The sequence below is a fragment of the Rhinopithecus roxellana genome, chromosome 4, assembly GCF_007565055.1.
Source record: "Rhinopithecus roxellana isolate Shanxi Qingling chromosome 4, ASM756505v1, whole genome shotgun sequence".
NCBI classification, from domain to species: domain Eukaryota; kingdom Metazoa; phylum Chordata; class Mammalia; order Primates; family Cercopithecidae; genus Rhinopithecus; species Rhinopithecus roxellana.
In genome coordinates, this window is record NC_044552.1 from 114,154,306 (window position 1) to 114,170,469 (window position 16,164).

The 16,164-nt window shown below is 36.1% G+C and overlaps 1 protein-coding gene across 3 annotated transcripts in view; it reads left to right on the plus strand.

Annotated features, from left to right (window-relative positions):
* Positions 1-16,164, plus strand: part of USP45 (ubiquitin specific peptidase 45) — a 79,713-nt gene that overhangs the window by 44,437 nt on the left and 19,112 nt on the right. For 2 of the 3 annotated variants that reach the window (XR_004056994.1, XM_010367687.2), the window contains exons 10-13: positions 2,742-2,823; positions 5,245-5,336; positions 6,852-6,908; positions 7,240-7,383. Coding sequence is in view for 2 of the 3 variants with exons in the window: in XM_010367687.2 (XP_010365989.2) it covers positions 2,742-2,823; positions 5,245-5,336; positions 6,852-6,908; positions 7,240-7,383 (375 nt within the window). In the remaining variant the exon portion in view is untranslated. Of the gene's footprint in view, positions 1-2,741; positions 2,824-5,244; positions 5,337-6,851; positions 6,909-7,239; positions 7,384-16,164 lie in introns of those variants that run through there. The other variant, XM_030929639.1, reaches the window with a different exon arrangement.

Below are 16,164 nucleotides of genomic sequence, written 5' to 3' on the forward strand. Positions count from 1 at the left end.
AAGGGATCATTTGTGCAGAAATTGTAAATTTTTCGTGTACAAAATCAAATTTCCTAGAAATAGTTCTTTTATAAGGCAGTCTTTTTAATTTATAAATTTATGCTTCTTTGTTTTTTCCTTATAATTTGCAGTCAATAAATTAATATTACCTTTTTATTAAAGATTTATTACTATAATACATTGTTGGTTAGAATTATTTTAAAGGCAGACTATCTCAGCTAACTTAAACTGTACATTATTCTCATTCTTGTTTTTGAAGTATAAGGTGGAGATTTGAAATAGTTGAACCTTGATACTGCTAATTGATTACGTACTACAGTTATTAACAGCTCCCTGACCAAAGTATCTTTCTTTTAACCTAAATTGTTCAAAGCACAACTCCTAACAATGAGCTATTGTATATGGACCTAAACTCATTCATTTTCCTCAACTTGATGAATTACCTATTAACTTTTAAGCAGTTTAGAGTAGAGAATATAAATTCATGGTTAGGATAGAAATTAAAAAGCCTAAGTCTAATATTTAGAAGTTAATAATGTAAACAATTTCATTTTACTCTTTTTAGAGTGTAATCACAGCTTTTTTGCTTTTTTCCTGCTGCTCGAATTGGTAACTTTTTAGCTTCTTTTGAGTGATATGACATTTCAGGATATATAGCGAAGTTTCATTAAATCATATCAAAAATCATGTCTGAATTAGTAAAATGTTTAAATTGTAGGATAAATTTACAGACTAAGTTGAGTTAGAAGTATTTCTCTTGAGTTGTTTGAAAGTATGATTATATGAAATATTTACAGGTAAACATTGGTATTTATTGGAATTTTTCATTAATTTCCCCTGCATGGAATTTATGCAATTCCAATTTGTTTACTTTAGTTCAATAAATTCTTTTTCAAGGCGTAAAAGTCAACTTTAGCTTAGACAATGTCTGAATTATATCAGCTTTCAAATTTATTGAGTCTGAATTGGAGATTATTTCAGTATTTAATAGCTTCTGGGAGACATTTTAATGTTTGATTTCTTTATAGTATATTAGTGTATTTCAGGACTTGTGTCACATGATATGAATTGCTTTATGTTTGCTTTTATCTCCTACTTTGTAAAATATTTAAGTGTTTTGACCTTGTATTAATTTTCAAAATATGCTTGAGGAGGACAGTAAACAGTTATAGGAAATATAATGTGTTAATCACAGGCCAGTTAATAATAAGTGAAACTCGGTTTCACAATTATTGGAGGAGAATGTGTTAAAAAACATATATCATACACAGAAGAAACATAAATTATACACACCAGAACAATTCTGAGGGGTCACGAGTGTCTTCTGCTCATCCAGGCAGCAGGGCATGGAGCAAGAATAAGAACGTGAGCACCTCCTTCTCCATATATTGTGTTCTTAGATTAAAAGCATGTTATAATGGCAGAAGGGAATCTTGGTGTTGACAATGTGTCTGATTTATAAGTCTCATTGCTCCAATTTGGGTTCTTTACCTCTCATGTCTGATGTACACATATCCTTCTGGAATTCCTCCTAACCATGCTCCCGGGAGTTCCCTTTGCCTCTCTTGTGTTTTGGCCTTGCCATTGCTTACATCCCATGTTCTTGTCTTTCTTCCTTTATGCTCTTTTCTTCTTTATTCAAAAGGTGGCATATACCATATATATAACTTTTTGTACTTTGTCTTTTTTCACTTAATATATCATACTGATTTATCCCAATTAAAAGATAGGAAGGGCCAGGCACCACCTGTAATCCCAGCACTTTGGGAATTCAAGACCAGCCTGGGCAACGTAGGAAGAGCCTGTCTCTACAAAAAACAAAAAACAAAAAACCCCCAGGTGTGACAGCTCATGCCTGTAATTCCAGCACTTTGGGAGGCTGAGGCAGGTGGCTTGCTCGAGCTCAGGAGCTTAAGACCAGCCTGGGCAACTTGGCAAAACCCCATCTCTACAAAAAATTTAAAACAAATTAGTCAGGTGTCATGGTGTGTGCCTATAGTCCCAGGTACTTGGGAGGCTGAGGCAGGAGGATCACTTGAACCCAGGGAGGTCAAAGCTGCAGTGGGTGGTGATCACACCACTGCACTCCAGCCTGGGCAACAAAACAAGACTCTCTCTCAAAAAAAAATTTTTTTTTAATTTTGAAAGATAATTAACAAACTTTTCCCTCATCCTATTGTCATAATCTGAATTAGGAAGACAAAATTCATCCACTAATTAGGGGCATAGTTAATGTAAAAAGGTCACTTACTAAGTTTTATTCTTGGAGTATGTAGTTTTATTCTGAAACTTTTCAGTGAGATTGTGTCTTTCCTAAAACATACACAAGAGATGTGGAAATATATAATATAAACCTTGACATTTACTGAGAGCTGCTGAAGACAAATCATTGACAACTAAGTTCAAGTAAAACCATAATTAAAATTTGGGAGATTCTTCTTGCTATGGACATTAATTGATAAGGTTGGACTTGATTTATATGTGTATATAAATGAGGTAGTCCACATAGCATAGAGATTATAGTAAGCAGCTTGATAGCTTCTTAATATAGAAAGGTCTTCATAGACAATAAATTTCATATGGTCTGTTTTCTTTTTTGGTTCTAATTAAGAAGTGTCATTTTAGAGACAGGGAGAAGGAAGAAAGAGGGCAAATGAATTTACTCTAAGCCTTCTTTTATTAGGAGGATGAGGCCTGAGTTAACTATTACTAGACCAGAATCTATTAACTTTGTTTTACAGCGAATACAAGCTAGCATTCTAAAAGCATTTAACAACCCAACTACTAAAACTGCTGATGATGAAACTAGAAAAAAAGTCAAAGGTATGTTGACTCTTTGTTTCGACTTTTTTCTTTAAGAAAATATTAAATTTTTATTTTAGTTGGAAAAAGAACTGAGCATTATGTGAACTAATACACCAAAGTAGCGGCTTTAAAAGGAGGGCACAGTTGCTGCAATGTCTGTAAAAGACTTTAGTGGAACATAGAAAATGCTAGAATGTATTCATGTGAATTTATAAAAATAAAGCTAATACCACATATACAGATTGACACTGATACCTTTATGTGAGGTCTTCTAAGGGAAACTTGAAAGGTTGTTGAAAGTAGCAACCACACTTGAAAGTTCACATTTATTGTATCATTTGACATGTGTTTGGATCAATGGATTTATGGATTTTTTTTTAGATGTAGCTAGACAAAATGCTTAAGTGCTCCAAAGACTCCTGCAAATAAACCGTTCATTGAAGAGAATGCTAGTAAGTCAAGTGTAAGTGCACTTTGCCTACTCCTAGTGTTTGCTATTCATCCGTAAAAATATGAGCTCCAAATGATGATTACCTAATCAAAGTTGGTTTTTTATCATTATCAATACTACAGTGTGGGTTTATATACCTTGCCCTAAGTGTATATTCTGCATTGAGATACTAATATTAGCATGAAGTAATTTTTAGAAGATATTTAAAAATATTATTTGTAATTTTTTCTAACTTTTGTTTTTGTGGTTTTATAATGTATGTACTACGGGTCTATAATTTACAAACATACACACATTGTTACTGTGCACTTTATTGGACCCCTTAATGGGTTCAAGATTTTTTTAAACTAGCTGCTCAAGTATGCCTTGTTCTTTTGTGTTGAGATAGTGCCATCTCGTGGATATTTAGAATAACAACCCAGTTTTTCTTTCCCCTTTTCCAGTTTTGTAATCTCTATTTCCAATCGCTTGTAGTTTTTCTTGATGAAACATCTTTATTATTATAGTATTTTTAAATACAATTTTAATTAATGTTTGTTGATATATTCAGATATGTTTTCTGTCATTCAGCGCTGTAATACTTTAAATGATTTTAAATATTGTTTGTATGAAACTTGAAGATAGAGGCTCAAAACATAAGTCTGAAAGAGGGGTGAATAGGTTTGTTAATGTACTTTTTCCTCCCATGGCTTATGATGGCAAGTTTCAAATTTTTATTAAAGTAGAGAGAATAGTATAATGCAGCCCTTTTATATCTGTCACCTAACTTAAACTGCGTTCATGGTTTATGTTTAATCTATTTTCTCCCAACCTCAGGTTATTTTTTCTTTTCTTTTTTTTTTGAGACGGAGTCTCGCTCTGTCCCCCAGGCTGGAGTCCAGTGGCGCCATCTCGGCTCACTGCAAGCTCCGCCTCCTGGGTTCACTCCATTCTCCTGCCTCAGCCTCCCGAGTAGCTGGGACTACAGGCGCCCGCCCCCACGCCTGGCTAATTTTTTTTGTATTTTTAGTAGAGACGGGGTTTCACCATGTTAGCCAGGATGGTCTCCATCTCCTGACTTCGTGATCCGCCCGCCTGGGCCTCCCAAAGCGCTGGGATTACAGGCTTGAGCCACAGTGCCCAGCCAACCTCAGGTTATTTTAAAGCAAGTCATAGGCATGTTTTTTAATTTATAAATATTTCCTGAGCAGAATAATTTTAACTTTTAAAAATATAACCATGTTCTTAACTGAGTTCCTTTTTTTTTTTTTTTTTTTTTTTTTTGAGACGGAGTCTTGCTCTGCCACCCAGGCTGGAGTGCAGTGGCCGGATCTCAGCTCACTGCAAGCTCCGCCTCCCGGGTTTACGCCATTCTCCAGCCTCAGCCTCCCGAGTAGCTGGGACTACAGGCGCCCGCCACCTCGCCAGGCTAGTTTTTTGTATTTTTTAGTAGAGACGGGGTTTCACCGTGTTAGCCAAGATGGTCTCGATCTCCTGACCTCGTGATCTGCCTGTCTCGGCCTCCCAAAGTGCTGGGATTACAGGCTTGAGCCACGGCGCCCGGCTGAGTTCTTAATTGCCTATGTTAATTCCTTACACTTGGGTTTTACGACTCTGTTATTTTCGTAGCCATGATCCTGGCATCCGTAGTCCTGATAGCATAATCTCCTTTTCCATTCTTCTGTGTACTACTGGTTAGACATGAGGTTTTATAAGTTTTAATGGGAGTGGTTGAGGTGTGGTAGGAATAGTGGTTATTGTTTTGTTTTACCTATTAAGTTTAAGAACAGTTCATTATTTCTTGGAGACTAAAATAGTTGATAGTCAAATCTGCTACAAAATTGTAAAGGAGAAAGACATTGGAATATTGTATGTATAGTAAAATATATTATTAAATGTAGTACTGAATATCTTATTCAGATTACTTTTGAATAACCAGAAGATAGCCTATTATACTGCTAGATGGATGGTTGACATGTTTTTTGCATTAAAAAGTATGATTTTTACAGCATATGGAAAAGAAGGTGTGAAAATGAACTTCATAGATCGGATCTTTATTGGTGAATTAACTAGCACGGTCATGTGTGAAGAATGTGCAAATGTAGGTACTTTAGAATTCAATTCACATGGAATGGATTACAATCACATCATTTTTATTATATTTTCTTTCACATATAATTGTTGGCAGTCATTTTTAAAATTTGTGACAGATGATTACATAATTCTTGAAAGTCTTTTTATACACTATACTCCTAGAAAGTAATGTGGTAATTTTATATATTTTTAAAAGTAAATGTGTTTTGTGTTATTTTTCCTCATGACACACCTACGAGGCAGTTTTAGCTTATCTTAATATACTGAAATTCATTAGCTCTCTGTTTGAAGTGAGAGAAAAACTTCTGTGAAGAGAGTAACTATGTTACATTGCAGTGCCCTAAAGTGTAATTCCAGACTGGGGGCAGTGGCTTATGCCTGTAATCCCAGTACTTTGGGAGGCCAAGGCCGGCAGATCACTTGAGGTCAGGAATGCAAGACCAGCCTGGCCAACATGGTGAAACCCTGTCTCTACTTAAAAAAATACAAAACAATTAGCCAGGCATGGTGGTGGGAGCCTGTAGTCCCAATGACTCGGGAGGCTGAGGCAGGAGAATCACTTGAACCCAGGAGGTGGGGTTGCAGTGAGCTGAGATTGCGCTACTGCACTACAGCCTGGGCAAAGAGCAAGACACAGCTTCAAAAAAAAAAAAAAAAGTAATTCCAATATAAATAATTTAATGTATTAACATAATTTAGGGTGGTTATATCACATTTGATTTCAAGTTTATATGGCGTATTAAAGATTTTTGTGTAGACTTCACTCACTTTGAATTTAATAATTTTTATTTTGAATGCCATCTTTAACAACTTAAAGCATGTATTAATTTTTTTGTAGATTTTCAATTGCTTGGTAAGGAATATTTCTGTAAGTGTATGACTTAGAGTATAATAGGTTTTAATTTCTGTTAGATTTTAATAGTAAAAGGAGCCTTTATTCATTTTCCTGTCCCAGATTATGGAGTATTTTTCTGTGTTCTGTAGCCTTAAAGAAGCAGGATTATAAATTATATCTCATTCTAGCCTGTCACATTGAAACAAAGAATGTATGACCATGATTATTTAAGTTTCTAGACTATTCAACACAGAAGTTGATTTCTCTCACACAAGATAGAGAATATCTTTTAAAACAGAATTATCTTAAAGAATCTATAAAACACAGCCAAGCTCCCTGCTTTTTTTCATGGCTTTTTTCTTAACATTTCATAGTTTACTTATGTTACAGCCCTAAGCTCACCAAAAATGTCTAGTCTCTTTAATCTGTTTTATTAAACAGTTTATTTTGAAGTTATTTTAAATATTACAGGCCATATTGACAGTAATATAAAGTTCAATTGGATCACGTTCAGTGATGTTTGAGAATATCTTGTTTCGATTAACAATGTGCTGCAATACCCAATTAAATCGCTGTTTTTTTCAGGAACATGTTTTGATGTAAAATTTTAGGTTGCCCAGGAAGTTACAAAACTATGTGTTTATGTTAGAATTCTAACTGAAGTTTTCAATGTGTTTTCCTTTTAAGATCTCCACGGTGAAAGATCCATTCATTGATATTTCACTTCCTATAATAGAAGAAAGGGTAAGGAGAAGAAAACTAATGATGAAGCTTTTGTGAAGAACATTTAATCATTTATTTAAACATTTGTTGAGTATATTACCAGATATCTGAGAGTCATTATTTTTTATATATAATTGAGTTTGTATTTGTAATTGAGTCTGATTTGGGGGTTTGTGTAAGTATGCATAAAGTATGATATGGTTTTTATTCTCAAGGAATTTAAACTCTTAAACACTTTTTATTTTGAGAATGTAATTTTTTGTATTTCAAATCAGTTAAAAATTTTAAGATGAGGACATCCAGAATTTATTTGCTAAAGAGGTTTTGTGTTCTGTACGTGGCATTTACATAGGTTTCAAAACCTTTACTTTTGGGAAGAATGAATAAATATAGAAGTTTACGGGAGACAGATCATGATCGATACAATGGCAATGTTACTGTAGAAAATATTCATCAACCTAGAGCTGCCAAGAAGCATTCTTCATCTAAAGATAAGGTAAGACCATGAGCATTTGTTAGACGTCTGTTTTTTTAACAGTTTATTAACAAAAGTTTCAAGCACATCTAAAAGTAGAGAACATAGTGTAATAAACTCTCATGTACCCATTTTTTTGGCTTCATAATTACCAACTTGGCTACTTGTACACTATATATATCCCATATCCTCCCTTTCCTCCCATCCCGGACTATTTTTGGATAATCCCAGATTATTTTTGAAATAAATCCCAAATATATCATATACTTCAATGTGTATCTCTAAAAGAGAGTTTTGTTTTGTTTCGTTTTAAGATGGAGTTTTGTTCTTGTTTCCTAGACTGGAGTGCAATGGCGCAATCTCGGCTCACTGCAACTTCCACCTCCTAGGTTCAAGCAATTCTCCTGCCTCAGCCTCCTGAGTCGCTGGGATTGCAGGCATGTGCCACCACACCTGGCTAATTTTGTATTTTTAGTAGAGACAGGGTTTCACCATGTTGGTCAGGCTAGTCTCAAACTCCTGACCTCAGGTGATCCGCCTGCCTCGGCCTCCCAAAGCGCTGATATTACAGGAGTGAGCCACTGCGCCCAGCACTAACAGAGAGATACTCTTTTAAAAAACAAAACCACAGTACCATTATCATATCAAAAATATTAATTCATTATAAATAAATAAGGATTCAGTCATTATTTAAATTTCTGCAGTGGTCTCATAAGTACTCAGTTTTTTCTTTCGCTTTCTAAAGTTTGGATTTTAGGATTTAAAAGAGGTCTATAGATTGCAGTGTCTTTTTTTTGAGATGGAATCTCACTCTGTTGCCCAGGTGTTGCGATCTTGGCTCACTGCAACCTCTGCCTCCTGGGTTCAAGCAATTCTTCTGCCTCAGCCTCCTGAGTAGCTGGGAGTACAGGTGCATGTCACCACACCCAGCTAATTTCTCTATTTTTAGTAGAGACTGGGTTTCACCATGTTGGTCAGGCTGGTCTTGAACTCCTGACCTCGTGATCCACCCGCCTCGGCCTCCCAATGATTGCTGTGTCTCTTAAATCTCTTTTCATCTACAGATTCCCTCTCCCTCTTTTTCCTCCTTTGCAGTTTATTTGCTGAAGAAATTAGGTCCTTTTTTCCAGCAGCATGATGTTAACAGGTTCCTCTGTCACCTTTATTTCCCCTCTGAGACATTCAGATCTAGAGGCCTAGTTAAGTTCAGATTTAATTACTTACTCAATTTTTAGCAAGAAGACTTTTAGGTGGTGGCGTGTATACTTCCATGAACTAGATGCACACAATGTTTTATGTCTCTCTTTCTATGATATTACCAGTCATTGATAACCATTGTCTAGACCTATTATTTTACTAGGGATGTACCTGGTTGTTCAGTTATCCCATGAAAATGGAAAATTATTCCATGAAATGGTGATCATTGATAACCATGTCTAGAGCTATTATTTCACTAGGGACATACCAGGCTGTTGTATTATCCCATGAAAATGGAAAGAAATCAATCTGAACTTATACTTCAGCAAAGAAAAAACTTTTTTATATGAAATGATTTGTTTTAATTTGGCAAACTGACATTAAATTTAACTTACTCTTTTTAAAATTTTATTTATTTATTTATTTATTTATTTGAGACAGAGCCTCACACTGTTGCCCAGCCAGGCTGGAGTTCAGTGGCACGATCTCAGCTCACTGCAGCCTCCCAGGTTCAAGTGATTCTCGTGCCTCAGCCTCCCGAGTAGCTGCGACTGCATGTGCACACCACCATGCCTGGCTAATTTTTGTACTTTTTGTAGAGGACAGGGTTTCGTCATGTTGGCCGGGCTGGTCTCAAACTCCTGATGACCTCAAGTGAGCTACCTGCCTTGGCCTCCCAAAGTGCTGGGATTACAGGCATGAGCCATGGCGCTGGGCCTGAATTTAACTTACTCTGTTAGAAGGCTTATGTTAGAAGTCACAAGACTTCAGAAAGGACAACATGTTTTCTTTAAATAAAAGCTAACTTTGCTTCATAAGATATATAGGACAGTTAAATTCAACTTGAGCATATGCTTTATTCTAATGGTATAAAACAAAAGCATCTTACAGAGTTTGAAAAGGTTAAAGCATTAATTGTGTTGCTATTCCCGTAAAAACCACTGGTTATTAAAATATAAATGTGTAGTGATTTTTTTTTATTTTTGTTTAGTTTAAAGAGGAGATTCTGTGGTACTGGCCAAAGTAGTTTTAATACATCTATCCAAATGTATGAGAGAAATACTTCCCACACAATATTGGTTAGGAACTGAGAATATGCATATATGATATATAGAAACTGTCTATACCTCAAAGGTCTGGACACCACATGGGTATAACTTGTGCTGAACAAATTGGACCTACTCTTTATTGAAATTTTTTTTCGTATACTTTTTTTGTTACTTTTTTTATTGGACCTATTCTATATTGAACTTTTTTTCATGTAATACAGTTACCTTTTTTTTTGGTTTTGATGGGAAAAAGTGCAAGTTTGCATATGGTTCTAAAATTAGAAAAGTACAGTTCTAATAACATCTTTAAGGTACTGTATTCAAGAAGTGAAAATTTAAATGACATAAATGTATTTCAGTCATTAGGAAGTTTATGTTTAGAAGTTATTTCCAATAGTTCAACTACAGAACCAGTTTAATCATGGAACCAGAATGATTCAGTAGTTAACTAATTTCAGTACTAGTTTTATAAAGATCAATAAAGTCTTGTTTTGCTGATTAGTAAAGCTATTAATAAGAGTATAAATATATTTTTGACAAACTTTTCTTTATAGTACTCTTTAATCTCTTACAGTAATAGAAGCACCTCACATCTTTTAAAATTATACTGGAGGTACAAGTACTGATTTGATCATAAGTTTTTGAGTTATTCACCTTTTTTCTTTGCCAAATTATATTAGTTATCTAAAATCACACAAAAACTTAATATGAAGAATGATAAAATAATTACATAAAAATAATAGTGAAATTAGCTGAGAAAATCTTGCCCTCAAGTTGGAATATGTTATCTCTGAGTACCTTGAAAAAGTGCATTTTCTTTTTTTTTTTTTGAGACGGAGTCTCCCTCTGTCGCCCAGGCTGGAGTGCAGTGGCCGGATCTCAGCTCACTGCAAGCTCCGCCTCCCGGGTTTACTGGGACTACAGGCACCCACCACCTCACCCAGCCAGTTTTTTGTATTTTTTAGTAGAGACGGGGTTTCACCGTGTTAGCCAGGGTGGTTTTGATCTACTGACCTCGTGATCTGCCCGTCTCGGCCTCCCAAAGTGCTGGGATTACAGGCTTCAGCCACCACGCCCGGCCGAAAAGTGCATTTTCTTTTGCTTACTGATAACAGGCAAATACTCCAGTTAAATAAAACACTATGAAATGAATATGTCAATTTCTGGCCTAAATACAGAAAAAATAGTAACAGGAGGCAGATACATAAACACAGTAAATAGCCATAGGCATATATAGACGTCCTTTTTAAACCAAAAACTAAGGTAAAATGAGCTGCAACAAATGCCTAAAAAGATATTATGTGAAGTCTATTCCGTAGGCTATTTTTCTTCCCTTCTTTCCCCTCCCCACAGCTTTTTTAAAAACCATCATGCTGATTGAATAACTGTAGGGACTGGGAAATCTCAAATTGATATCCTTATTTAAAATCCTGCCTCAGCTCATTAGTTCAGAAAGAAATCCAAAAGTTCAATTCTCTGAGCCGCTTCAACACATAAGTATATTAGTTTTATGAAAATTTTTTTTTATTTCATAAAACTTTAATACTTCTGCCAGAATCAGAAGTGCACTGTACTCTGGTGCAATTTACATAAACCTTGGTTCCCACCACCTGTTAGCTGCGCAGCGTTTTGCCAATTAAGCTCTTTGAGGCTCAGCTCTTGCATTCAATTGTAAGACCAGAATCTTGCTGTTTTTTTCTATTTATCCCATCTGTTCTTTATTTCTGTTTCTACTTTTCATGCACTTTTGGTTTTAATTGAATAATTTTTGTGTTCCATCTTATTTCCTCTGTTTTCTTTTTAGTTATTATAAAAGATGTTATTATGGAATTGCTGAAACATATGTTGTGCCTCTCATCATTGGGGTTATATTCAGAAAATCACAGTCCTCTTATTTACATGGAAGAAATTAGGAAAATTTCAATCTTTCTATTCTTTTACCAATCAGACCAGTCACCAAAAGAATACTGGTGTAGTTACAGTATCTATCAATATACCTAAAAATAGATTTGAGGAAAACCCTGTATTCAAAGGGATCTTACCTGATTTTACCATTTTTCCTAGGTGCTAAATTGCTCAAGGTATTATACAGAAGGATCTGAGAAAATGGCAACTTAACCTGTGTAAATTTTTTTAAGGATTAAATTGAATAGATACTTAGTAGTTTTAAAGTCCAAGTAAAACAGTTGCAAGGATATTTTTGTTTATCATGTGGTGTTGGCTCAATTTACTATCTGGAATTTTGGAAACACCCAGAGAAGGTCATATATTTCCCCTTTGATCATTTTCATTTCTTATATTTTTAAAGTTTAAAAGTGGACTTTTCCCCTCTACTTGGTGTCTGTAACAAAAAGAGAAGCTCCTTGCATCTTTTAATAATAGAGGTACAAGTACTGATTTGATAGTAAATTGAGTTTTTCACTTCTTCTCTTTGCTAAATTATACTATGGTTATCTCATTGAAACTGAACAAAGTTTAATATGAAGGGTGATAAAGAAGCATCAGGCGAGGAAAAAAGGAGAATTAAAACCAAGTTATAGTAATGTGAATACAAATGAAAGTTAGCACTGGTGGAAAGGCAAAGATCTAGGCTGAATATTTTAGAAAGTTTAAAAAATAGTGAAAGGAAACAATGAATAGATATTTTTTATTGGAAAATTATGTGAGGCAAAAAAAGCACCACCCAAAGGTCTGAGAGAAAAGATAGGGAATTATAATGTAGCCGCCTGATTAATTTTTTGTTTCCCTAGACCCCACTCCTCTCCCCTTTCCCCACCACCATTTGGTGCTCCACATTGCAGACAGAGCAATATTTCTAAAATACAAAATTGGTCATCTTATTCCTTGTAGCCCTCAGAATCAAGCCAACAGGCATAAGAAAACTCAACATCACTGATCATTAGGGCAATGCAAATCAAAACCACAGTGAAATACCATGTCACACCAGTCAGAATGCTGTTACTAAAAAGTCAAAAAATAACAAGTGCTGGCGAGGCTGCAGAGAAAAGGGAATGCTTATACACTGTTGATAGAAGTATAAATTAGCTCAACCATTGTGGAAAGCAGTATGGCTATTCCTCAAAGAGCTAAAAACAGAACTACCATTTGACCCAGCATTTCCATTACTGGGTATATACCTGAAGGAATATAAATCATTTTTACCATAAAAACACGTGTATGTGAATGTTCATTGCAGCACTATTCACAATAGCAAAGACATGGAATCAACCTAAATGCTGACCAATGATAGTTTGGATAAGAAAATGTTGTACATATAGACCATGGAATACTGTGCAGCCATAAAAAAGAATAAGATCGTGTCTTTTACAGGAATGTGGATGGAGCTGGAGGCCATTGTCATTAGCAAACTCAAGTAGGAACAGAAAACCAAATACCACATGTTCTTACCTATAAGTGGGAGCTAAACATAGAGTACACTTGGATACAAGGGAACAAAGACACTAGGGCCTACTGGAGGGTGCAGGGTAGGAGGAGGGAGAGGATCAGAAAAAATAATATCAGATACTAGGCTTAGTACCTGGGTGAAGAAATAATTTGTATAACCCCTGTGACACAAGTTTACCTTTATAACAAACCTGCACATATACCCTAAACCTAAAATAAAACTTGAAAAAAGAAATCTCATTGCTGTTCAAAACACAAAAACAAGTCTGTGACTTATATGCATCTGGTTAATTTTTGTCTGTCCTTCTCACCTCCCCACATTTGTACTCATTTTCTAGCTAGACTTCCCTAATTTCTTGTTCTTTGTCTTACCTGTGGGACTTTGAACTGTTTCTTCTGCCAGGAACAGTCCCATTCTGCTCCTGTAGCCTCTGCTCAATTTCTGCATATTTCTCTGATCCACTCAATTCTGGATTAGTTCTTTTCCTCTGGCTTTCTATAGCACTGTATTTCTCCTATCATAACAAAAATTGTACCTAACATTTGAGTTCTTAATTATGTCATGATCACTGTTTTCAGTTATTTACACCAATTATATTGAGTCAAGAGATGGATTAAGTAACATGCCTAAGATCATACAGGTAGCCTATGGCAGAAATGGGGATTCAGACAGGTTAAACAAGGACCGTGTTCTTAACCAGGTATACTGCCCCCTGCTGACTTGAACTTATGTTTTACCATACTTCTATTGGGATGGATTGTAGGATCTGCAAACAGGAACTGAGTCTGTTCTTCTTGCCACTGTGTGTCAGGTGCCTAGTTCAGTGCTTGTACATGGATGGTGTTTAGGGAAACCACTGAGCTCATTCTCATGATTGCCGCCAATAATAATAGCTGATACTGGCTGACCACGGTGGCTCATGCCTGTAATCCCAGCACTTTGGGAGGCCGAGGCAGGCAGATCATGAGGTCCGGAGATGGAGACCATCCTGGCTAACACAGCGAAACCCTATCTCTACTAAAATACAAAAAATTAGCCAGTCGTGGTGGCACACGCCTGTAGTCCCAGCTGCTCGGGAGGTTGAGGCAGGAGAGTCGCTTGAACCCAGGAGGTGGAAGTTGCAGTGAGCCGAGATCGCGCTATTGCACTCCAGCCTGGGCGACAGAGTGAGACTCTGTCTCAAAATAATAATAATATAATAATAATAATAGCTGATACTTATGCTGCTTACTATGAGCTAGGCACTGCTCTGTGGGCTTTTCTATATACTGTCTCATTTAACCACCATGACAACACAATATGGGTTGGTGCTTTTGCTTTATGGGTGAGGAAACTGGAATACTGAGATGTCAAGTAATTTTTTCAACATCACCCAGCTAGTAAATTGGAGAACTTAAATTTGAATCCGGGCAGTCTAGTTCCAGAATCATACTATTCTATCCTGTATCACCTCTTTGATAGCAAGCTTTCTCTCATGTAGTTTTGGTTATTTTTTCAAAATAGACTTCTTAATCTTTGGTCCTAATTTATGTTATAAACTTAGGATATTTTTAGTGGATTAAATCCATCATATGTCCACTAAGCAAAAAACAAGGATGGGAATGGGTACTTTTATATTTCACTGGGAGCAGGAGGATAAAAAGGATAGATAGAATAGTCTCATTCAAAAGTTCCTCAGACCAGCTGATCATAAGAATCACCTGTCTATTCAAACAAATTCTCATACCCAACCTCAGACATCATTAATGGGAATTTCTTAGTGGTATTGCCTCATGTATGTCTCTTTTAAAACAAGCCCTCTTAGGTGAGTCTGATAATCACCTGAGTTTGGAAACTATTCAATTAGAAATGAGATTAATTGGATTCTGGACACAGCTATTTTTATTAGTTATATGATCTTGGACAAGTTACTAAAAACCTGTATGGGTCTATATTTTTCCACTGACCATTAATAATTTTCTATTGGTACATAATATTTGTACATATTTATGAGGTATATGTGATATTTTGATACATGTATAGAATGTATTGTGATCAAGTGAGGGTATTTGGGATATCAGTTACCTTAAGCATTTATCATTTCTTTGCAATGAGAACATTTCAGATTTTCTCTTTTAGCTACCTTGAAATATATTATCTATTGTTGTTAACTGTAGTTACCATAGTGTTCTATGGAACATTAGAACTATTCCTTCTATCTAACTCTGCCTTTATACTCAACTAACGTACCTCTCTTTTTAGCTCCTCCACAACACCCTCACTCACTCTCTTCTTTTTTTTTTTTTTTTTTTTTTTTATTATTATACTTTAAGTTCTAGGGTACATGTGCATAACGTGCAGGTTTGTTACATATGTATACTTATGCCATGTTGGTGTGCTGTACCCATCAACTCGTCAGCACCCATCAATTCATCATTTATATCATGTATAACTCCCCAATGCAATCCCTCCCTCCTCCCCCCTCCCCCCTCCCCATGATAGACCCCAGTGTGTGATGTTCCCCTTCCCGAGTCCAAGTGATCTCATTGTTCAGTTCCCACCTATGAGTGAGAACATGCGGTGTTTGGTTTTCTCTTCTTGTGATAGTTTGCTAAGAATGATGGTTTCCAGCTGCATCCATGTCCCTACAAAGGACGCAAACTCATCCTTTTTTATGGCTGCATAGTATTCCATGGTGTATATGTGCCACATTTTCTTAATCCAGTCTGTCACAGATGGACATTTGGGTTGATTCCAAGTCTTTGCTATTGACTCACTCTCTTCTAAGCCTCTGATATCTATCATTCTACATTCTACTTTCATAAGATCAACTTTTTTTTTTTTTTTTTTTGAGACTGAGTCTCGCTCTCTTGCTCAGGCTGGAGTGCAGTGGCACAGTCTCGGCTCACTGCAAGCTCCACCTCCTGCGTTCACGCCATTCTCCTGCCTCAGCCTCCTGAGTAGCCGGGACTACAGGCACCCACCACCAAGCCCGGCTAATTTTTGTATTTTTAGTAGAGATGGTGTTTCACCTTGTTAGCCAGGATAGTCTCGATCTCCTGACTTCATGATCCACCCACCTCAGCCTCCCAAAGTGCTGGGATTACAGGCATGAGCCACCGTGCCTGCCCCAACATTCTTTTTTTTTTTTTTTTTTTTTAGCTCTCACAT